Raw genomic sequence first — 23,802 nt, 5'->3', positions numbered from 1 at the left:
TTCAACTGTCCTTCCCTAATAGGATATATTCTGACAATAAAAGCACTAACAAAAAAAAAATCACTAAACTGAATTCATATTAGTGGCACAAATGGTATTGGCGGTACTAGTATTGTTATTTTGAAATTATTTTAGGTACTTTTTAGGATAAGCCAAGTGTTTGGGTTAATGTTATTGGGACCCAAGATTTTCAGTATAGGAAGGAGGAGACATAAGAATAAATTCAGAACTGTGCATTCTAAAGTAATGCTTCAAGTAAAAAATGTTCTTGATGAAAAAAAATTAGCTGAGGGAACTCATTTAAAATAAAGCATATCAGGGCACCTGGCTGACTCAGTGGTAAGACCATGCGACTCTTGATCTTGGGGTTATGAGTTCGAGCCCCACTTAGGGTATAGAGATTACTTAAATAATAACACTTAAAATATAAAATAAGATAAAGGGGTACCTAGGTGGCTCAATCAGTTAAGCATCTGCTTTCGGCTCAGGTCATGATCCCAGGGTTCTGGGATCGAGCCCCGCATCAGGCTCCCTGTTCAGTGGGCTCCCTGCCCCTCCCTCTGTTAGTGCGCTCTCTCTCTCTCTCTCTCCCCCCCCAAATAAATAAATACAATCTTTTTAAAAAAAAATAAAATAAAAGAGCATATCAGAGGGGAGGTGGATGTGGGAATGGGTGAAATAAATGAAGGGGATTAAAAGTACATTTAAAAGAAGCACTGAGTAATGATGTATAGAATTGTTGAATCACTGTATTGTACACCTGGAATTAATATAACACTATATGTTAATTATATTGGAATTAAAAGTGAAAACTTTTAAAAAAGAATAAATTCAGAAAAGTTAAGTAAAACTCCATAATTTCCCAATCAAAATTCCAGCAAGTTATTATGTGGATATCAACAAACCGATCGTAAAGTTTATATGAGAGATGTCTGGGTGGCTCAGTCAGTTAAGCATCTGCCTTTGGCTCAGGTCATGATCCCCGTGTCCTGGGTTCGAGTCCCACATTGGCCTCCTTGCTCAGCAGGGAGCCTGCTTCTCCTTCTGCCTGCTGTTCCCCCTGCTCGTGTTCTCTCTCTCTCTAATAAATAAAATTAAAAAAAAAAAAAAGGTTTATTTGAAAAGGAGAAAGATCCAGAATAGCCAACTCAGTACTGAAGGGGAAGAACAAAGTCAGAGGACTGATATTATGTGACTTCAAGACTTACTATAAAGCTACAGGAATCAAGACAATGAAAAAACAGACCAGTAGATTAGTGGACCAGAATAGAGAGCCCAAAAAATCTATACACATAAATACAGTTAACTGATCTTTGGTGAAGGAGCAAAGACAAATGGAGCCAAGATAGCCTGATTTTCAACAAATGTTGCTGTAACAACTGGACACCCACATATAAGACAGAGACACAGACCTTACAAGCTTTATAGAAGTTAACTAAAAATGGCTCATTAAAAAAAAATGGTTGATAGGCCTAAGTGTAAAACACAAAACTATAAAACTATTAGAAGATCGTGTAGGAGAAAACCTAGATAACCCTGGTTATGCAGTGGCTTTTTATATACAACGCCAAAGGTACACTCCATTAAAGAAATAATTGGTAAGTTGGACTTTATTACAATAAAAAACTTCTGCTCTGCAAAAGACAATGTTGAGAATGAAAAGACAAGCCACAAACTAAGAGAAAATATACAAAAGACACGTCTGATTGATAAAATAACAGACAACTATTAACAGTTCAACAATAAGAAAATGAACAACCTGATTAAAAATAAGCACAAGAGGGGCGCCTGGGTGGCACAGCGGTTAAGCGTCTGCCTTCGGCTCAGGGCGTGGTCCCAGCGTTATGGGATCGAGCCCCACATCAGGCTCCTCTGCTATGAGCCTGCTTCCTCCTCTCCCACTCCCCCTGCTTGTGTTCCCTCTCTCGCTGGCTGTCTCTATCTCTGTCGAATAAATAAATAAAAAATCTTTAAAAAAAAAAAAAAAAATAAGCACAAGACACCTCACAGATGTCACAGGTCTACAGATGGCAAGTAAGCATATGATGAAAAGATGTTCAGTATCATAAGTCATTAGGGAATTGCAAATTAGAACAGTAAAATATCACTACGAATCCAATAGAATAGTTAAAATCCAAAACACTGACAACACTGAGTACTGGTGAGGATGTAGAGCAACAGGAATTCTCATTCGTTGCCGAAAGGAAGGAATTCCATGCCATTTTGAGATACCGTTTGGCACTTTCTTACAAAGCTAAGCATACTCCTACCATATGATGCAGCAGTCATTCTCCTTGGTGTCTGCCCAAATGAGCTGAAAACCTGTGTCCATATGGAAACCTACACACAGATGTTTATAGCAGCTTTATAATTTCCAAAATTTGGAAGCAACCACATGTTTTTCAGTGGGTGAATGAGTAAATAAACTGTGGTACATCCAGACAATGGAATATTCTTGAGCCAAAAAGGAGCAAGCATTCAAACAATGAAGAGGCATGGAGGAAGCTAAATGTGTATCACTTCACGAAAGAAGCAGATCTGAAAAGGCTACATACTGTATGAATCCAACTCCAATTGACCTTTGAACAACACCAGTTTGAACTGAGAGGGTCTACTTATATGGGTTTTTTTTTCCCAATAAATGCGGTATAGTACTATAAATGTATTTTCTCTTATGATTTTCTTAATAAATTTTCTTTTCTCTAGCTTACTTTATTGTAAGACTATAACATGTAGCATATATATATAAAATACAATTACAAAATATGTGTTAGTTGATTAGATATGTTATCAGTAAGGTTTCCAGTCAACAGGCTGTTGTAAGGTTTTTAGAGCATCAAAAGCTACAGGTATGGGTAGATTTTTGACTGTGCCAGGGGTCAGCACCCTTAGCCCCTGGTGTTGTTCAAGGGTCAGCTGTATATGACATTCTGGAAAAGGCAAAGCTTTGGAGACGGTAAAAACACCCATGATTGCCAGAAGTTAGGGGAGAGAGATGGATGAAAAGGCGGAGCACAGAGGATTTTTAGGGCAGTGAAACTGCTCTGTATGATGCTATAACAGTGGATACATGTTATACATTTGTGAAAACCTATAGAATGTACACCACCGGGAATGAACCCTAATGGTAACTGTGGACCTTGGGTGGTAATGATGTGTCAGTATAGGTTCATTGATTGTAACAGATGTACCACTCTGGTGCTGGATGTCGGTAATCAGGGATGATGATGGATGTGTGGGGAAAGCAAGTATATGGAAACTCTGTGCTTTCCATTCAGTTTTGTAATGAACCTAAAACTGCTTTAAAAAATAGTTTATTAATTTTAAAATATCTTGTTACATGGGTATTTGCATTTGTCAAAACCCATTAAATGGTACTTTTAATATTTGTATGTTTCATTTCATATAAAATTTACCTCAAACAATCATGTACAAATATTGAACTCTTATATTTAAATTGGAAATATCAATATGATAATATATTTTCCTCTATTTAAAAAAGTGTGTATTTCCTGGATGCCTGGGTGGCTCAGTCAGTTAAGCATTTGCCTTTGGCTCAGGTCATGATCCCAGGGTCCTGGAATCAAGCCCTGAGTCCGGTTCCCTGCTCGGCGGAGAGCCTGCTTCTCCCTCTGCCTCTGCTTCTCCCCGTGCTTGTGCTCTCTGTCTGTCTCTCTCTCTCTCTGTCAAATATATAAATAAGATCTTAAAAAAAAATAAACTACCCATTTATATCCTTTAAAGAAATAAAAAATAAGTTTAAAAAGTGTGCATTTCCTGAAGACATGCTAATTGGAAAGAAGAAAAACTAGCAATATCCAACATGGACGGGACTGGAGGAGATAATGCTAAGCGAAATCAGTCAAGCAGAGAAAGACAATTATCATATGGTTTCACTCATTTATGGTACATAAGAAGTAGGAAGATGAGTAGGAGAAGAAAGGGAAAAAGAAAGGGGGGGTAAACAGAAGGGGGAATGAACCATGAGAGACTATGGACTCTGGGAAACAAACTGAGGGCTTCAGAGGGGAGGAGGGGGGGAAATGGGATAGGCTGGTGATGGGTATTAAGAAGGGCACATATTGCATGGTGCACTGGGTGTTATACACAAGTAATGAATCATGGAATTTTACATCAAAAACTAGGGATAGGGGCGCCTGGGTGGCACAGCGGTTAAGCGTCTGCCTTCGGCTCAGGGCGTGATCCCGGCGTTACGGGATCGAGCCCCACGTCAGGCTCCTCCACTATGAGCCTGCTTCTTCCTCTCCCACTCCCCCTGCTTGTGTTCCCTCTCTCGCTGGCTGTCTCTATCTCTGTCAAATAAATAAATAAAATCTTTAAAAAAAAAAAAAAACTAGGGATGTACTGTATGGTGACTAACATAATTAAAAATATTATTAAATTAAAAAAATAATAAAAATAAAGTAAAATATCCAACCAAAGTAAGAGACTCGGGGTAATTTTAATTGTTGTCTTTCAGATGAATTAATGTATATTTTTTAAAAGCATTTTTAAAACGAGAGCACTGTTCAAATGGGCTGTAACCATCTGTCATGTTGAACTACAAGGTTGGCATTTTTATCCCCATTTTAATATAATAAAACTGAAGTTCAGAGAACTTAAGTGGCTTACCCAGAGTTTTAACCTAAGTTGGGTGAGGTAGCAATTGCTGGAAAGGGTTAGGATGGTTCTCCTTAAGGATAGATTAATGAAGGAAAATTACCTTACAGGGTTCTTTTTAATGTGTTTCATTGCTTGAGCATAAAGACAGGACAGCAACCTACTTCCTTCGTCGAGGCTGAATTTCTGCCTGTTAGCTAAGACTCCTAGGAACTCAGAGCGGATGACCACTAATTATCTGGTCATATTACAATGAGATAAATATTTATTTATTTTTAAAAGATTGATTGATTGATTGATTGATTTGTGAGGAGAGAGAGAATCTCAAGCAGACTCCCTGCTGAGCACGGAGCCTGATGTGGCGCTCGATCTCATGACCCTTAAGATCATGACCTGAGCCAAAACCAAGATTTGGACACTTGACCGACTGCGCCACCCAGGCACCCTGAGAAAAATATTTATTAAATATCCATGTGATTCTGCCGTATTTATTTCTTTACCTAACACACTGATAAAGTTTACCCAACAGTTTTAATATTTAAAATCAGGTATTTAGATTGAGAACAAGGAAAAGAACCTCAGTTGATTTGACATTGTTTATTATCCTAGAACCATGAAATTGAAGTGTAATTTATGAATTGAATAGCAAATTCATAGATTTATCTTTCAGAATTTCTTTTCCAGACCTTCCCCTTGCTCAGGTTCAAGAAGAGAGTGAAGAGGCTCGTTCTGCATCTTCTTTCTTGGCAGAAATTTCTCAATATACAAATGGGTGAGTAGCAGTCCATTAGTCCACCCTATGTGAGTATTGATTTAATAATTCCACCTCTTAGTTCAGCTGTTTGGTGGAATAATTTTGAACCATTTTAATTCCAGTTTTTAAAAATCAGTTAAGGGCTTTTGAAATAACAGCTACCCATTTGTTTGTTTCTGAGACTGAAACAAGTTTGGATACATCTTTACTCTTGTAAATTGTTCTGGGAACATAGGCAAAAAAATGATAGAATTTTAACAAGTGGCATCATTTCGAATTTAAATGTAGAAAATAGAAAATAGGTCATCCTTTTAAAGCAATCTATACAGTTGATGCACTTAACAAACTAGAGATTTTTTAAGACTGTTCTCTAACATGTGAAATACGTTGGCAGTGCAGAGGCTAAAACCAAAAGTATAATAGGAGTGCCCCACTGAGCTCCACCTGCTACCAAACTCTCTCCTCTGTTTTCACCTTCTTCATCAATTTTTAGTTGGGTTTTCTGTTTCATTTTGTTTTTTAGTTTAGGCACTGAAGGTGTGGGGTGTGAGAAAAGAGAGAGAGAGAGAGAAAGTGTGTGTGTGTGCGTGTGTGTGTTACTAGACTTCATTTTTTAGAGCTGTTTTAGGTTTACAGAAAAATTGAACAGAAAGTACAAACCGTTCCCATTTACTCCCTCCCCTCACCGATTTCTCCTGTGATTAACATCTTGCATTAGTAGATTTGTTAAAGATGATAAAGTAGTATCAATACATTGTTATTAACTAAAGTCTGTAGTTTACATTAGGGTTCACTCTTTGTGTGGTAGTATTGTTAAGTATCATATAGAATTGTTTCATTGTCCTATGAATCACCAATTTGAATACAGAAATCAAAGTATTAATTTTTTTAGCTAACTTCTTTTGTTATTGATAAATGTATCTGGTTCCTTTCATCATAAGGGTTAGGAAAATGAAGATAATAGTTATTTACTTTAAAAATCTGCATGGTAAAAAATTTTTTAAAAAAGAGATCAAAAAATAAAAAAATAAAAATCTGCATGGTAAAAGATGCAAAATCTGTGGTTTTCTTTAGGAAACTTTTAGAAGATTTAAAGACGGAAGCTACTGCCAGTTAAATATTTTGCATTAAATGGATAAAAAATATTTAAAGATTTAGCTATGTTTTTAAAAGGGAATGTGTCTAGACTTTTAGTCTGATCAGTATTCTGTTCTGGAATTCTTGACTCTTAGCTGCATTGGGTGTGGTGTTCCTGGCTGGTATTTGTGGGTCTCATTGAAGAATGGCATCACCCCTTACCTTCGCTGTGCTGCATTGTTTTTCCACTATTTACTTGGAGTAACTCCACCTGAAGAACTGCTAACCAGTAAGTAGGAAAATAAAATCCCAGAGTAGCAAATAAGGGATTTTTTTCCTTATCTTCAACCTCAAAAATATAAGGTGGGGACAGGCAAAATCAATTCTCTATATCTCTTTCATCAGTGTTCACTCCCAGCATATGTGCCCCTGCCATGGTGTAGGTTAAAGGTGAGATCAAAAATGAAATTAGCCTCATAATATGCAAAACCTACTCATGGCTCCTATCTGTGTATAGTTCAGGTACTTGAGCTTATAAAATGTCTGCACACAGAATATAACTGAAAGGATATGCAGAAAATTAGAAACATTGGTTACCTTTAGGGAAGAGAACGTTTTGGCTAAGTAGGAGGAAAACTTTATTGTATACTCTGTTAGTTGAATTTTTAACATTAAAACCATTAAAAGAACTACAGTGCTGCTAGGAGAGGCCTGTTGAGACAAACCAAGGACACGTGTATCTGAGTAACAATCATTTCCTTTCTTCTTTACTTGCCTTAAATCTAGATCAAAGTCGACAGGCTTCCTTGTGGCTTTGTATGGGTAAAAATCAGAACGTTTGTATGACTTTGAAAGTGTCACCAAAATTGTTCAGTGTTGCTTTTGTCCTTTGCGATTCAGCTGAACAGGTCAGCTTCACTGGCGGTCGGCTTCTTGAACTCAGTTCCGTAGGGCTTGTGATCTGGGCCCGTTCTGATTCTGTATACAGGCGCAGCTTGTTTTATTGTGCGTCACTTTATCGTGCTTCGCAGGTACCCTGGTTTTACAGATTGGAGGCTTGTGGCAGGCAAGTCTGTCAGCACCATTTTTGTAAGAGCATTTGCTCACTTCATGTCTGTGTCACATTTTTATTATCCTTGCAATATTTCAAATTTTTTCGTTATTTTATTTGGTAGGGTGATCTGTGGTGATTGAGTATGACTTGCTGAAAGCTCAGATGATGGTTAGTATTTTTTAGCAATATTTTTTAATTAAGGTCAGTACATTATTGTTTTAGACATACTGCTATTGCACACTAAATAGACTACAGTCTAGTAGAAACAACTTTAATAAGCCCTGGGAAGCCAGAAATTCACTTGACTAGCTTCACTGCAATACTGGCTTTATTGTGGCAGTCTAGAACTGAACCCACACTTATCTCCATAGTATGCCTCTAAATGGGGAGCTACTTTCCAGGTAGTTGCCAGTACAGATCTGTTGTTTGCATTTTTAGAAAATCATGTATAAATTTATCTAGTCGGTGCTGTAATACAACAGTGAATAAGATTAAGTCTTTCATTGGGAGGAGACTAAATGTATACAGATAAATGTATATATTATAATGTCAAGTGGTGATAAGTGCTACCAAGAAAAATAAAGCAGGTCATGGGGATAGAGTGCTGGGCTGGAGTAATACTTTTAGTAGATAGTCATAGAAGACTTCTCTTTGAGGACACTTGGAGCAAAGAGATGTTGAAATAAAGATGGGGTTGAACTGGACAGAGGGTTGAAGGAAGAGTATTCCTAAGCAGAAGGAACACTAAAGGCAAAGGCTTTGCTTGACATCATCAAAGAATAATGAAGAGATTAGTGTAGCTGAAGCAGAATGAACAGGGTGAGGGTGGTAGGAGATGAAGTTCAAGAGGCAGCCAGGGGCAGATCATATAGGGCCTTTACGCCATGATAAGGACTTTGTGTTTTGTACCTTGTGGTGGTGTGGCATTGGAGAAACCTCATCAGGAGAGTGAATCAGATTTGCATTTTGAAAGGATCACTGTGGCTCATTTGTCACCCAGTTTTATAGAGTATAGAAATGAACATAAACAATGAAGAAATTCTATCCACAGGTTGACCAGGTAAGAATAATGTGCTTATTAAATGTATTTTTATTCTCTTGCAGATCCTGCAGAAGGAGAGTATGGTGCACTCTGTAGCTATCTATCTTTACCCACAAATTTGTTCCTGCTTTTTCAGGAATATTGGGATACTGTGAGACCCCTTCTCCAGAGGTACTTTGAGAGCAAAATGTCATTGTTGGGTCATTATGCAGTTTGGGAATTTTAAATTAAAATTATTTGCTAAGCTTTTAGATCGATTAGACTTGATTAAAGTGGGTAGCAAAAATATAGGGATTCCTAATTCACACACTCAACGAATCAGAGATAAGTCCAGCAGCCATAGGCAGCTGGACTTTCCACTTGTCCCACTGTGATTACCGTTCCTTGTACTACTCTTCTCCCAGCTGCCATTTCTTGCCAGTTGTAAATCGTCAGGCAGGCTGAGCGGGAGGGCAGGAGTCATGTTGTCAGCAGCCACAGAGTCACAGCTAAATACCAAAAGAAGCCAAATTGGGGCGATAGTTATATCCGGAACAGTAGCATATCTCACATGGTAGCACATGTTTCTGGAGGGTGCCTGAGGAGAAATAAAGAAGTCATTTGGTGCATCAAAATGTATTTTCTGGGAAAGGTGTGTCTTTTTTCCAGAAAAGCCTTCTTTCTACGCCATTATTTACTGACCCTCCTGATCACTGTCTACCTTCCTAACCTCTAGTGTCCTTCCCTATCTTTGCCTCTACCATTTTCCATCTCTTTTTTTTGGAAATATAATTGACATGTAGCATTGTTTTAATAATCAGTTCTCACTGTTACTCTTATTTTATTATCCCCATTGGAGATTCTGACACCCACTTCCAACATGTGTTTAGGGGAGGGTGTTTTGGCCATACATCCAGGAAGCAGTTCTCTGACACCGGCTGGGTGTCCTATAATTCAACTCAATTCTGACACTATCTACCTGGAGATAGCATCAGATCCCACAGGTTAAGCACTCCGTCATGTAAGACTGACACACTTACACACAGACACATTTCAGAGAGGTGCTACTAGCAAGTCCAAGGTTATCACCTGTGATTCTGACCATTAGGACAAAGACTCCATTGACCCCTGCTTAGGTTCAGTTAATTTGCTAGAGCAGCTCATAGAACTCAAGAGAAGCATTTTACTTACTAGATCACCAGTTTATTATAACTGAGTATAACTCAGGAACAGCCAGGTGGAAGAGATACATAGGGCAAGATATGGGGAAAGGGAGCTCAGGTTCTATACTCCCTGAACGCAACACTCTCCTCAAATCACCACGTGTTCACCAGTGTGCAAGTTCTCCAAATCCTGTCATATTGGTGTTTTTTGGAGGCTATATTACATGGGCACGATTGATTAAATCATTAGCCATTAGTGATTGATTCAACCTCTAGCCCCTCTCCCCTCCCTGGAGGTTGGAGTAAGCTGAAAGTTCCACATGGTTGGTTCTCCTGGCAACCAGCCCCCAAAGACATCTTTTGTCACTCTTATCACTTAGGAAAGTCCAAGGGTTTAGGAGCCCTGTGCCCAGAACTGGGTTGAAGACCATATACATAGATTTCTTGTTATAAATCACATTATCACCCTCATGATTTCCTTAATCTTTTCAATTTTCTGCCTTTATCTTTCTTTTTCTTTATCAGTGTCTTTTTCCCTTCCATGCCCATGTCAGAATTTGTGTGAATGTCTCCTTGTCTCCTGCTGTCTTTTCTGTGCCTTCATCTCTTCTTTTAGGTTCTTTCCTGTGTATTTCATTTCTTACGAGGTGTTCTAATCTCCAGGGTGATTAAATGAATTAAAATGGATCCCAAAAAATCACTGTCATGCTTTGTGTTGACTACAATTACAGTAGGTTATACTAATTTTACTTGTATATTCTGGAAGTCAGTACCTTTTGAACTTGCTATTCTAGGTTAATGATAAAAATTCAAACTTTGAAACAGAATGTCCTTGCCCTTTACCATTCCTGGCCCTTCTTGTCTCAGAGCCTTACCTGAGTTCTCTGTAGTACAGGGAACTGAGACTTGCAGGCCATATTTCCCAGTCTTTCTTGTCAGTTGGCTTCTGCCTACATTCAGCCTGTAGGAGGCACTAGCAGGGTAACAGAGGCCTGAGTGTTCAGGCTACCTCTCTCTGCTTTGTGCGGTGTCTCTGGCAGTGGCAGTAGCTCTTCTCTGGCTCTAGTTCCTGTTAGCCAAGAAGTCCACGGTGGTTCCAGTATCCACCATTGACCCCGGCCCCCGGGCTCTAATAATACCACAATTTCCTTCTGTTCCTTCAGCCTGGGAGAGGTGGTGGCTTCCTATTATTGGCTAATCTTTGGGTTACCTTGCTTTTTTGTCTCCTGGTTGGCTTCGCAGCCCTTCTGTCACCTTTATTACCAATTCCTGGTATTAAATTCCATCTTCAGAATGGTTTCTGTTTTTCTAGCAAGACCTTGATTGATTAACCCTTTAAAAAAGAGATGAATAGGGGTGCCTGGGTGGCTCGGTTGGTTAAGCGTCTGTCTTTGGCTCAGTTAATGATCCCCTGGGATGAGCCCCATGTCAGGCTCCCTGCTCAGCCAGGAGCCTGCTTCTCCCTCTTCTCCCTGCCTGTGTTCTCTCTCACTATCTTTGTCTCTCTCTCTCTCAAATAAATAAATAAAATCTTTTTAAAAAAATAAATAAAAATTAAAAAGAGACGCATAAAAGAAAGGGGGAAAATAAATAGGCAGACAGAAAAATGAAGAGAAGAAAAGCAAAGGGGTAAGATGTGAGATAGAAGTCTAGCAGAGAGAACATGGAAGGAAGGGACAGAAAGATTTGGAGCCGGTAGCTCATTGATGAGCACTGCACTGAATTTGTGATAATGTGTTTGCTTTTCTCTTGGCTCCCCATATAGGTGGTGCGCAGATCCTGTATTACTAAACTGTTTGAAGCAAAAAAGCACCGTAGTCAGGTTGGTTTTACTTCTCAATCCTTTCCCCCCCCATCTACAGGTTGTGTTTCCAAAAGTAGTTGGTTTGTGGAACATGCTTTGGTCTCCTTCATTCTCTTCATTCTCACTCAGTGCATTGTTTCCTACATTTCTGTTAGGTCTTTGCCAGAAATTGGATTCATCCTACAATTGGTTTTTTTCTTGGAGTGGCTATCCTTTCCCTCTTAAATTGTTTTGACTCCACCAGCTCCTCTTCCTTAAGCTCGTACATGTTTATTAAAAGGCACAGGAGGAGATGGCATCTCGGAACTGCCGATTTATTAAAATCAGAAGGTAGTAACAGTATTCTTATACACCACTTTTTTCCTTTTGAGAATAGAGTAAGATATAAATAGAACTATTCCCTCTTCCCCTTCCCTTCCGATTTATGTACTTAGAGACTGCCCAGCAAAACTGTTCTTCAGCCCTCCTCTCTCCCTTAAGTTATGGCTTAACCAAAATCCACCTCTTCCTCAAAGACCAGTTCAAATGTGACCTCCCGTAAGTCTTCCCTAGTAATGTCCTCTCAGATGTGTGTGTGCACATGTGCCTGCCAGCACCACAAAGCACTAAACAGTAAACTCACCAGGGCCCAGACTGCATGCTTATTTTCTTTGTATCCTCTCCAGGGCCTGCTTTATATTTTGTATGTGTCTAATTTTTATTCCAGTTGAATTGCATCCGTAAACAAGCAGAGGAATTGGCCCCCAACCTTACATGCTAACATCAGTACCATTTTCCATGGCTAAAGCAAGCATTGTGACACAGTGTGCGTTTGCCACCTTCTCCTCTCATCTTTCTTACCTCTCGGACGTCCTTCCCCTTTACCGTGAATGTACATATGCTACCTACTCCTTAACCCAACTTTCGTGATTTAGAAATTATAGATCCAGCTTTGATAACTTAGATGTAGTATTATTCAAATCACCAAGAAAAGAAAGAGTAGAGAGAAAAGTTTAAAAGATGAGTACCTATTTTAAAACTGTTAATCTCACACAATTTTTCCTTTATTTCAGTTCATTGTGTGCCTTTTAGACAACTACTATTTCTTCAGCATGGTGCTAAAATATTTTGGGAGAGTTAAAAGACCTAACACATACAGCTTTTTGGTCATGGGTAATTTAGAATCTAATTACGTACATTAAACTAAAGACATAAAATAAAGTAGTGTAAGGAATATACTGTTAATGCTATAGAAATTTAAAGAGTAAAAGGTTCTTAATGATGCAAGGTTAGTCTTAGAGGAGATAATTTTTAGCTGGACATAAAAGGAATTATAGAATTTAAGTTGACCGGGGGGGCGCCTGGGTGGCTCAGTCTGTTAAGCATCTGCCTTTGGCTTGGGTGGTGATCTCGGGGTCCTGGGATCAAGTGCCACATCAGTTTCTCCCCGCTCATCGGCGAGTCCGTTTCTCCCTCTCCCTCTGTGATCTCTCTTGCTTTTTATTTTTTCAAATAAAAAAAATAATTTTTTAAAAAGAATTTAAGTTGATTGGGGTTTGAGGATAGAATTTCCACATTATTCAGATGGCCTTCCCAGGGCATGCATGCAAGGCTTTAATTGTATCTGTATTATAAGAATGAATAATAATATTTGCAAACATGTTATCAAATACTAAGTATATTATGTTTCACTTCAATATCTTATTGAGTTCTCAACAGCTGTGAGGTTCCTCCATACTATTATTTCTATTTAGCATTTCTTAAATCAGCATGAGTCTTTATATTTCTCTCCCCCCGCCACTTCAGAAATGTGTTATTAAATTGATGGTATGCCTTATGACTGAGAAAACATAATATATCCATCCTCTGTTTACAGACCAGGAAATACAGGCTTAGGTTCAGTGACTTGTCCCGTATCAGAGGATTTAGGATTTATAGGGAGGTTGTCTGATTTCAGAGGCTGTGTTCTTAACAACATCTTTATATCACCTTCCTATCCATCATGGAAATGCAGCTACAACAATTTAGTCTTAGGAAATAGTGAGAGTTGAGTTTGGAAAGGAAACCAGATGATGAAAGATTTCAAATTCTAGGCTGAGAAACTTGGATTTAATGTAGTCAACAGGAGGAATTACTATGGGTTTCAAGTATGGATCCTATTGTTATTTTTAAAACACTCTTCTATTACTTGGTCAATTTTTGACATGGGCTTATTTACTCAGAAGTAAAATTGTCTTTTAAATTACATTTCTAGATACCCTAGAAAAAGAAATAGTTTGATAGAGCTTCCTGATGACTATAGCTGCCTCCTAAATCAAGCTTCTCATTTCAGGTAAGAAGAAATAAATTTCTAAAAAATTTTTAAGCTTGCAATTGATATGCACCACCACTAGCAAACTTTTTTTTAAAGTGACCACTGAGCATCCTTTATAACAGTGATTGTCAATTTCTTTTTTATTATTAAGGTGAGGACCATAAAACATACAATTAATGATGATAAAGTGTACAATTCAGTGCTGTTTAGTGTATTCACAGTGTTGTGCAACCACCACCTCTCTCTAGTTTCAAAGCTTTTTCATCATGCCAGAGAAACACCTTGTATCCACTAAGTAATCACTCCCCATTTCCCTCTTTCCCAATCCCCTGGTAACCAATAATCTGCTTCCTGTCTCCATGGATCTGCCTACTCTGGATATATCATATAAAAGGAGTCATATATTATATGACCTTTTGTGTCTGGCTTCTTTCACTTAGTAGGGCTTTTGAGGTCATCCAAGTTGTAGCATGTGTTCAGTCCTTTCTTGGCTAAGTAACATTTCACTGTAGGGACGCCTGGCTGGCTTAGTCAGTGGATCATGCGGCTCTTGATCTTAGGGTTGTGAGTTTTAGCCCCTTGTTAGGTATAGAGATTACTTAAAAATAAAATCTTAAACATAATAATAATAATATTCCAGAGTTTGTTTATCCATTTATCCACTGATGAGCATTTAGGTTGTTTCCCCCTTTTAACTATTAAGAATAATACTACTGTAAACATCCATGTACAAGTTTCTATGTAGACATATATTTTCATTTCTCTTAGGTGTATATTCCTAGAAGTAGAATTGCTGGGTCATTATGGTAATTCTATGTTTAAATCTTTGAGTAACCACTAACTGTTTTCCATAATTTTGCCATTTTACATTCCCATCAGCAATATAAGAGGACTCCTATTTTTCACATCCTTGTCAACACTTGTTATTTTCTATTTTCTTAAAGCCATCCTAGTGGGTATAAAATGGTAGCTCATTGTGGTTTGATATACATTTTCTAATGACCACTGATGTTGAACATCTTTTCATGTGCTTGTTGGACATTTGTATATGTTCTTTGGAGAAATGTCTGTTCAAGTCTTTTGCCCACCTTGTAATTGGACTGTCTGTTGTTGAGTTGTAAGAGTTCTTTATATTGAAGGGGAGGAAAACTCTTCCTTTCTTCCCTCTGGGTTCTTCGGCCAAATAATTAAATTGACATAAGACAGATTAATAGGAGGGGCGCCTGGGTGGCACAGCGGTTGGGCATCTGCCTTCGGCTCAGGGCGTGATACCGGCGTTATGGGATCGAGCCCCACATCAGGCTCCTCTGCTATGAGCCTGCTTCTTCCTCTCCCACTCCCCCTGCTTGTGTTCCCTCTCTCGCTGGCTGTCTCTCTCTCTCTGTCGAATAAATAAATAAAATCTTTAAAAAAAAAAAAAAAAGACAGATTAATAGGAGAAAAGTTTAATTTTGCATATATCAGAGCTCATAGAAATATGAGACTCAGAGAAATGACTGGGTTTATACCTTTTAGTCAAAGAAACAATTTTTTGTGAAGATATGACAAAACAAAGCGGTTAGGCTTGGAGTACCAAATTAATGAAGAAGTAAGAGAGTTTATTTATACAGCCTTCTTGACCTTCAATTCCCTATTCTGGCAGTAATGGTACTCTTTCTATCCTTCTGGTATAGGTAGAATACCTTCATATGGGAGATTTATTTCCTGCTTTCAGGAGATCAAATGAGAGTCAGAGTGTCCTTTTTGCACCTGCTGTTTCTTAAGTAACTTTAATTCAAAATAATCAGTATGCCAAAATGGCATATTTTGGGGTGGCCTCTTCTGTTCTCTTTCAATATATTCTGGATATTCAGCCCTTACCAGATTTTTATTTTGCCAATATTTTCTCCTATTCTGTAGGTTGTGTTTTCATATTCTTCATAATGTTTTCAATGCAGAAAAGTTCATTTTATCTATTTTTTGTTTGTTTCTTGTGCTTTTGGTGTCAAAACTAATTGCCAAATCTGAGGTCATGAAGATTTACCCCTTTGTTTTCTTTCAATAGTTTTATAGTTTTAACTCTATATTTAGTCTGTGGATTTGTTTTTTGTTTTTGTTTTGTTTTTTTTTTAAGATTTTATTTATTTATTAGAGAGAGAGAGCACAAGCAGGGGGAGCGGGAGAGGGAGAAACAGGCTTCCTGAGCAGGGAGCCTGATGCGGGCCTCAATCCCAGGACCCTGGGATCACAACCTGAGCCGAAGGCAGAGGCTTAACTGACTGAGCCACCCAGGCACCCCTAGACTGTGGATTTGTTTTGAGTTAATTTTTGGAATGAGACAGGAGGTCCAACTTCATTCTTTCTTTCATGTGGTTTCCGATTATCCCAGCACCATTTTTTAAGAGACTGTTGTTCCCTCATTGGATAATCCTGGCACCCACGTTGAAAATCAATTGGTCATAGATGTTTGGGTTTCTTTCTAAAATCTAAAGTCTGTTCCACTGGTCTATATGTCTATCCTTATGATAGTACCACACTTTTCAATTACCATAGCTTTGTAGTAAGTTTTGAAATTAAAATGTGTCAGCCTTCCAACTTCATTTTTCTTTTTCAGTGTTGTTTACACTGTGAATAGGCCAAGATTTTCTGCTTCTCTATAAGCTTTGTTAGTTTTGTTGAGAATTGGACATTTTGATTATTTGATATTAATGTAGTAGCTCTGTAAATCAGATTCTACCCCCCTCCCCAAGAATCGCCACTGTTGCTTGATAAAGGCTGCAGGTATCTGTTTCTTTAGTGACTTTTCCAAACTGTTCTTTCTTGCAAAGACTATATTCCTTATTGTGTGTTCACCGAAGTCTCTGTTCCATTATCTCTCCAGTCATCCAGTGAACTGACAGAGATTTCCTTAAATTTCTGGATCCAATATGAAAAGTGAAGAAAAGAAAAAAACAAAGAATTTTTTGTCTCTTTAAATTCCCCCCACCATCTCTGCCAAGAAAGTCACTTCAGCCCATAGGGGTTGAAACAATGGCCAATCTCTGTGTCGGCCTCTCAGTGAGATGCCAGACAGAACTAATCATACGGCCCTGATTTTTGAGGACAATGTCTTTATTACCCATCCTGGTACCAGTAAGCCACACCAGAATTATGGGCAGCCACCCCCATAGCTACCTGCTATAGGCCTGGGGGATAGGGGATGGTAGCCACTACACAAAAAGCCAAAATTCATTGAAATTTACCAGCCTCTTTGTTAAGCACTGCTGAGGATGCTTCAGATAGTTCTTGCCAGATCAACAGTTGTATTGGTGGAGGTAACAATTCCTGGAGCTCGTTACTCTACCATCTTTTAGGATATCTCTCCTCAACTTTTTTTTAAAGCTACAGGAGCCTTTTTTTTTTTTTAAGCACTCTGAGAATCATCATTTATTCATGTATCTTTAAACAGTGTTTTACATGGAGAATTGTGGTCAGTACATCAAATAATACTGTTCTCAACTTCATAAACAAGTAGTTCTCTTAGAAATATCTTTTATACATGTGTCTTTAAGCACTGTATCATGTGCATTACAGTGAGGTGACCACATTCTCACTGCAATAACACTGAAGAACCCTTTTTTCCCCAAGCAGGATCTTATATGGAATCCCATTATAACAGTAAAACAGGTAATAACATTGTGGCTCAAGTTTAAGCGTGGGTACTAGAGAGAGGAGTACACCTCCTTAGCTTTTTTTGATACCGTATTCTCCCCTACCTCAATCAAATTAAACACTAAAGCAGTGTTTCTCAGACTTTCTTTTATCTTCCTCTTCCCTTTCACCGATTACTTTCAAATAAAAAAAAAAATCTGGATGATAAAGACTGGTGAGAAGTACAATAAACAAGTTATACTATACTCATTACTAATATCATGTATGAATTACCTGTTAGTTACTTTTGTAAGAAAACAGCATGAGCTTAAACGCATGATTCTATGTGATAAAATAATGTCCTGTAAAGTTAACAGTTTACACTTATCTTGCTATAATATGATGTAAGTTATTCAAATAACATAAATTCATGAGCTGCACACCACCAATATAATGTCCCTGAATGGAGAAATTATATTCATATCCGCCCTAGCCATTGGTGTGTGAATATTTCATATTGGAATCACAATGTATCATGTCTTAAAAATAGTAGGCCAAAATTACTATTGATGCAGTTATGTATCCTTGACACTCAGGTGGCATCACACTACCACCCATAGCAAATCAGATTAATAATGATGACATGATTAGCAGTAACTTGTAATTAAAAGGCAAGAATCTCAGCAGTCTGAAAATTAAAGCCTATTCGAGACTGCATTGATGATGTACTGGTAATACAGCATCTTCTTCCCAAATTGCAGCAATTCCAAAGCTAAGTTAGGAGTTTCATAATATTGAGTAAGCATTGTACAGCCGCCAAACTTCTCAATAAACTTAATTAGAGCTCTCAGGAAACACAAAAAACTCTTAAATTTTGTTGAAGGATGCCAGTTAGTAATTCTAATGAACTGCCTTGGCTTACAAAGTGACTATTGTAGTCCTTAGTCATATGTTAAATAACTTGCTGTCATTTGAAGGGGCAAAGAAAGGGATTGCAGTTGATCATCATTTTGAGGGTTTGAAGAGCCCTTATATGGCCCACTCTGAGAATCACTGCCCTACAGAATGACTAAGGAAATTCTATTCTGTTACAACCGTTGCTTTGAACCCTCAAGCCAGGAAGTTTAATGGGCTCAGCAGGGGCTTAGGCAGTCCATACTCCCACCTCTGTTACTAGATAGAATTGATCTTGGTGTCAGTTCCCTTGCTGTTTGTCCCATGCAGATTAAGTTCAGCCACCTAAAGAAATGGTTGAGCCATTTACCTCTCAGCCCTCAAACATTTGCTAGATGATTTCAGAGATTGCATCCAGCTCTAAATTCAGTGATTCTCCTGATCTTAGGGCTGTATTGCTATCACAGAATCCCAGCGCACAGGTGTTATCTTCCCAGCATTAAAGAGTATCACTGTTGGCTCTTAGGAGGATCTGAGAGGAGTGTTAGTCATTAATCACAGTGAAGATCCCCCTGGTTGATATTACTACGTACTGGTTTCAAGTAAAGTGAAAATAAATCTTATGATCTCTTCCAGTTTTATTGTCACCACCAGTTTCCATTAAGACTGAGCCATTTCTACTGTAGGAGGGTAAGCTGCCCAGTTACTATACTTTAGGTATCACCCCTATTTTCCTCTATAGGATATTAGTGACTAGGACTCAGCCCTCCTGCACTAAAAGTGAAAGATTTTGGCTTTATCCAAAAAGAAGTGAATTATGTCCTTCCCCCTGGAAGTGAAAATAGTCTCCTCATCTCCAGGAGACAGGAGTGGAGTACCTATGCACAGAGTCCTTCTGCTCCTATGTAGATATTCTTATCTTACTTAAGAAATGAGGGATCAGAGAATAAACTGTTAATACCTTATTGGAGGTGAAGATTCTATTGGTGCTCTTTATTCTGACCCCATTGTAAGCCTCACTGGATCTCAACTTAGTGGTTGCATTTATTTATTACTCACCGGATAAAGGAATTCTTGATGTCTCTAGTATGTCCATTATAAGGCAGAGATAAGAGTGTAGAAAGCTGCTTATTTTAAATAGCCATTATCGCTTTAATTCAGAGAATGATACCCCTCTTGGAGGGGCGTTATAGCAAGGCTCTAGCATGCTACTGTATAAAATGGTAGATCTCAACGTACTGCTTGGTTCAAGCAAGTCGACTCTGTCACTTTATCCTTCCTAAAGACTTGCTTTGTTTCCCAGATAAAGCGTGCGTGAACTCTAAGACTACAGTCTCTCATTTCAACCCTAAAGATCTCAATACTTAAATAAAATGGACAGGAAATGTGTCTGAACCCTTTCTGCACATTTGTGATTTTTAAAAAAAATTGTACACCTAACAAGGTCACATTCCTCTAATATTGAGGACTTCAGCTTGACTAAACCAATCCAGAGGAGGGAGTTGACTGTAAATTGGTCATGTCAGATGAAGACGAGACTCTACAATAAAGTATCTCAATCTCAAGGTGTATTTAATTGCCAAACTATGGGAATTATCAGGACACTGTATATTTAAAAATAATTTTTCTTACTGTGGATTAATCAGGAGGTTTTTTGTTGTTGTTAAGTCCTTATTAAAGAGGAATCATCTAATTAAATGTTTTCCTGTGTTTTGGGGAGCCTGGGAGGCTCAGTCCATTAAGCATCTGACTCTTGATTTCAGCTCAGATCATGATCTCAGGGTTCGGAGATGTAGCCCTACACTGGGTTCCGCGCTAGGCGTGAAGCCTGCTCTCCATGCTGGGCATGGAGCCTGTGTGGGATTCTCTCTTTCTCCCTCCCTCTCTAAATGAATGAATGAATGAATGTTTTCTTGTGTTTTAAGAGCTTTCTTTGCTGCAAAGCAGCCAGTGATGAACACAATTCATTGCTAACTGGATATATCATGCTTTTATTGTTTCTCCACCATACTGAATGTTTTCTTCCCCTTTGAGGTGCCCACGGTCTGCAGATGATGAGCGAAAGCACCCTGTCCTCTGTCTTTTCTGTGGAGCCATACTGTGTTCTCAGAACATTTGCTGCCAAGAAATTGTGAATGGGGAAGAGGTTGGAGCTTGCATTTTTCATGCACTTCACTGTGGAGCTGGAGTCTGCATTTTCCTAAAGTGAGTAGTGAGTGTTCTGGAAGCTTCATAATGAACTTACAGAATCTGGATCCAATCTGGAGGCTGTTATGGTAGGACAGTGTGTTGATAGGAAATGGTCTATCAGAAGTTAACAGTATAGACCTGTTATTCACATGAAATTGCATTTGAAAAGATATTACAGTATAAGTTTTAAAAAAAAGGATTCTGTTCACATTTTAATTATTTGTGGTATATTTTAAGCATGTTAGAGTTTGTATTGATTCCTCTGGCGTTGTGTAACATTCAGGTGTGGTGAAAGGGCTTGGAGTCCTAACACTTATATTTAAAAAGTACCTATACAAAGTTGTCCTCTGAACATGTTCATTTTCTTCATTTCCTCTATCGAGCAACCATTTTCCCTGGTCTCTCGCAAAAGACTGAGAGTGGAACAATAGTTACTTCATGTTTCTGGAAGAAGAGTACAAGTGCCCCGAGAGAAATGAAATCCAAAGTGGAGATGTGCTTTTTCTTTCCATTCGCACCATGAAATGTAGTTTCTATTAATTTAAGCCCGGACATCTCACTAACTATGGAGTATGTAATTATTGCTTGTAGGCATCTGTTGGAACAATGGGAATGAATTCATAGAAGCCACACCCAAACACCTATTTTCTTATTTTAGGAAACTTACAGCATATAAACCCACTACCTATTCCAACTGTTTATGTCACTCTGCGGTGCTTATCCCTCCTGTACATGTGCACAGAAACATTCTTTTTATATCTTCGTTTCTAGGCTGTAAGAGGCCCGAGTAACTTCAAAGTGGCAGTGGTTCTTTATAATTTGCACTGTTGGAGGCTGGCTCTAACCAGAGATGGCTTGACACTTCCCTAGCTGACCTTCTTTCGGGCCCAAAGTTAATCAGAACAAGAGATGTTGTTCTGTCCTTCTATTAAGCTCCTTCCCCAGTCTAGGTTGTAGGTCGGGCAACAACAGAAACAGCCTCGGGCATCATTTTCCAGGGTATCTGTGGCTCAAGTAGGACAGCTTCCTTCCTCTCTTCAATATATGCAGTCAGTATTAATGGTCCCATTTCCCTAAATCCATTGATTCTTTCCCATGACTTCAATAAAAATAGCAGTGGTCACTCTTTTATTTAGACAAAACACAAGTTAGTCTGTTTGTCTATGTTTATTGTCTTTATACTGAATTCCTAACAGATATTGGCAATGTCTTTTCTCTAGATTAACTTTCATGTAGTGCCTGTCATTTGCATACATGCATTTAATAATATTTCCTGTGGGTTGTTTTGTCCTTCAGAATCCGAGAATGCAGAGTAGTCCTGGTTGAAGGTAAAGCCAGAGGCTGTGCCTATCCAGCCCCTTACTTGGATGAATATGGAGAAACAGACCCTGGCTTGAAGTAAGATTGGTTCGTTTATGTGTTTTTCATTTAGTCACATTATTGTACATGGACGGTAACAGTTCTTTAAACACAGAAACTAATGCTACCTATTGAGAGATATTTTTAAATAGGTGGAAATAAAAAATATTAAGTATGATACCATCCTAAATATAGCACATAATTTTGAACAACTTTGTGCTTCTTCAGAATGTGAGGGTAATACTTCTCTAAAATTAAAGATACCAGCCATCCTAATGTTTGAATGTTATTTTTAATCAACCTTTCTTCAGAATTACTTAGAAGGTTTAAGTGTGGAGGTAGTCTTTGGGTTAAGGGAGAAAAGGTGAAGGTAGTTAATGACTGAGGATAAGATCTGAGTTGTTCCAGAAAGGTGCAAAGAAGCAGAATTTTTTACCGAATTAGGCAACTCGAAAATACCCAACCAGCGGAGACACTTGAGTGCCTCCGGAATGAGGATCTCCCAATTCTCCATAATTGCAACAGCCAAACTTTAGTCATTTTGGATTAGCTGCTCCACAGTGTTATAAACTGTACAACCTTGGAATTGATGTGGAGTAGTTTTGTTTAAATATTTGCTAATCACCAGCAAATTTGTTATGTCGTAAGGACAACAAGAAGCAAATATTTCCAAGCAGCAGAATATAATTTGAGGACTTAATGTTATACCTCAGACTTAATCTCCACTATACAAAGACCAGAAATCAAAGCTAAATAAACTGTATGAGGCCAAAAAGCCATTAAAGCCCCATCACACTAACTACCCAGAAAAAGAATAGAACTGCTTCATGTTATAAACCTCACATTTAAACGGGGGTCTCATCATGCCCATGATCTACTTTGCCTATTTTCTGAATAATCAAGGAGTAAATTTCTGCTTCATCGGCTAACTAATCTATTAAGTTCATGGTGATCAGTGGTGAAGGGAGAATATCCCTTTTAAGACTCTGTCCTGGTGATTCCTCCCAGCTCTAGGAACATCTCAAGAGTGTGAACTAATTTAGGCAAGAAATATGTGGCAGTTATTTGATTTGCACTTACATGTTGGTTGGTTTTTTTTTTCTTCCCCCTGAAGGAGGGGCAACCCCCTCCGTTTATCTCGTGAGCGTTACCGGAAGCTCCATTTGGTATGGCAGCAACACTGCATTATAGAAGAGATTGCTAGGAGCCAGGAAACCAATCAGATGTTATTTGGATTCAACTGGCAATTATTGTGAGCTTCAACTCTGCCTTGGGACAATCACAAATGAAGACAGTAATGAAGATCGATTCAAAATTACGGAGATCTTTCTGAGGGCTGGGGGAAGGGTTGGAGGGTCTTTTGCTCTATGTCCAGATTCACATACATCAATAAAATATTCCTTAACGGAGTATTGCTTTCAGTTAGTGAAAATGTGCTTAAAGGAGAAAAAGGACATTGATTAATCTGTTTTATGTTCCAGAACACTAAAAAATGCTTCTTTACCCCCAGTGTCTGATTCTGCTATTTCCAGAAAACTCATTTCCCTTCATAATCTGTCCCACTTCATTTCATTTCCTTCGCCTGGTAAATGAAGTCACATTAAGCAGTTGTGGACATTTTTAAATGTTGGTTAACTCTTGTGCAGTTTTGTATTTGGTATCCCCCACACACCCAGGTTTAGTTTGGCTGACATTGGAACACTGACAGGATTCTAATCTGTCGTCGTCTTCCCTGCAGCTAAGGAAGAATTGCAGAAACCATGCAGTATACTTCAACTGAGAAAGTTTTCAAAAGAGTAAAATTTTTTTTTATTATTTCTCTTTTAAGGAAATACCCCTAATGTGCCACTTACTGTTTCAGCCAGAAATTTAAAAAATCTATGTGCGGAGTTACCATTTCTAAGGCAAATTTCTACTAGTGTAGAAAAGCTTTTTTCCCCACTGTAGACCTCAAGAGTAGGATA

The 23,802-nt window shown here is 38.4% G+C and overlaps 1 protein-coding gene across 1 annotated transcript in view; it reads left to right on the top strand.

Annotated features, from left to right (window-relative positions):
* UBR1 (ubiquitin protein ligase E3 component n-recognin 1) overlaps nt 1-23,248 on the top strand; it is a 131,137-nt gene extending 107,889 nt beyond the window's left edge. The window contains exons 40-47 of the mRNA XM_026479892.4: nt 5,305-5,392; nt 6,607-6,740; nt 8,610-8,718; nt 11,455-11,511; nt 13,727-13,804; nt 20,324-20,494; nt 21,776-21,877; nt 22,953-23,248. Coding sequence (XP_026335677.1) covers nt 5,305-5,392; nt 6,607-6,740; nt 8,610-8,718; nt 11,455-11,511; nt 13,727-13,804; nt 20,324-20,494; nt 21,776-21,877; nt 22,953-23,094 — 881 coding nt within the window. The 3' untranslated portion in view covers nt 23,095-23,248. The remainder of the gene's footprint in view (nt 1-5,304; nt 5,393-6,606; nt 6,741-8,609; nt 8,719-11,454; nt 11,512-13,726; nt 13,805-20,323; nt 20,495-21,775; nt 21,878-22,952) is intronic.
* The last annotated feature ends 554 nt before the right edge of the window (nt 23,249-23,802 follow it).

The sequence above is a fragment of the Ursus arctos genome, unplaced genomic scaffold, assembly GCF_023065955.2.
Source record: "Ursus arctos isolate Adak ecotype North America unplaced genomic scaffold, UrsArc2.0 scaffold_36, whole genome shotgun sequence".
NCBI classification, from domain to species: domain Eukaryota; kingdom Metazoa; phylum Chordata; class Mammalia; order Carnivora; family Ursidae; genus Ursus; species Ursus arctos.
The sequence above is the reverse complement of the archived record's forward strand: the minus strand, read 5'-3'. Positions and strand labels throughout refer to the sequence as shown.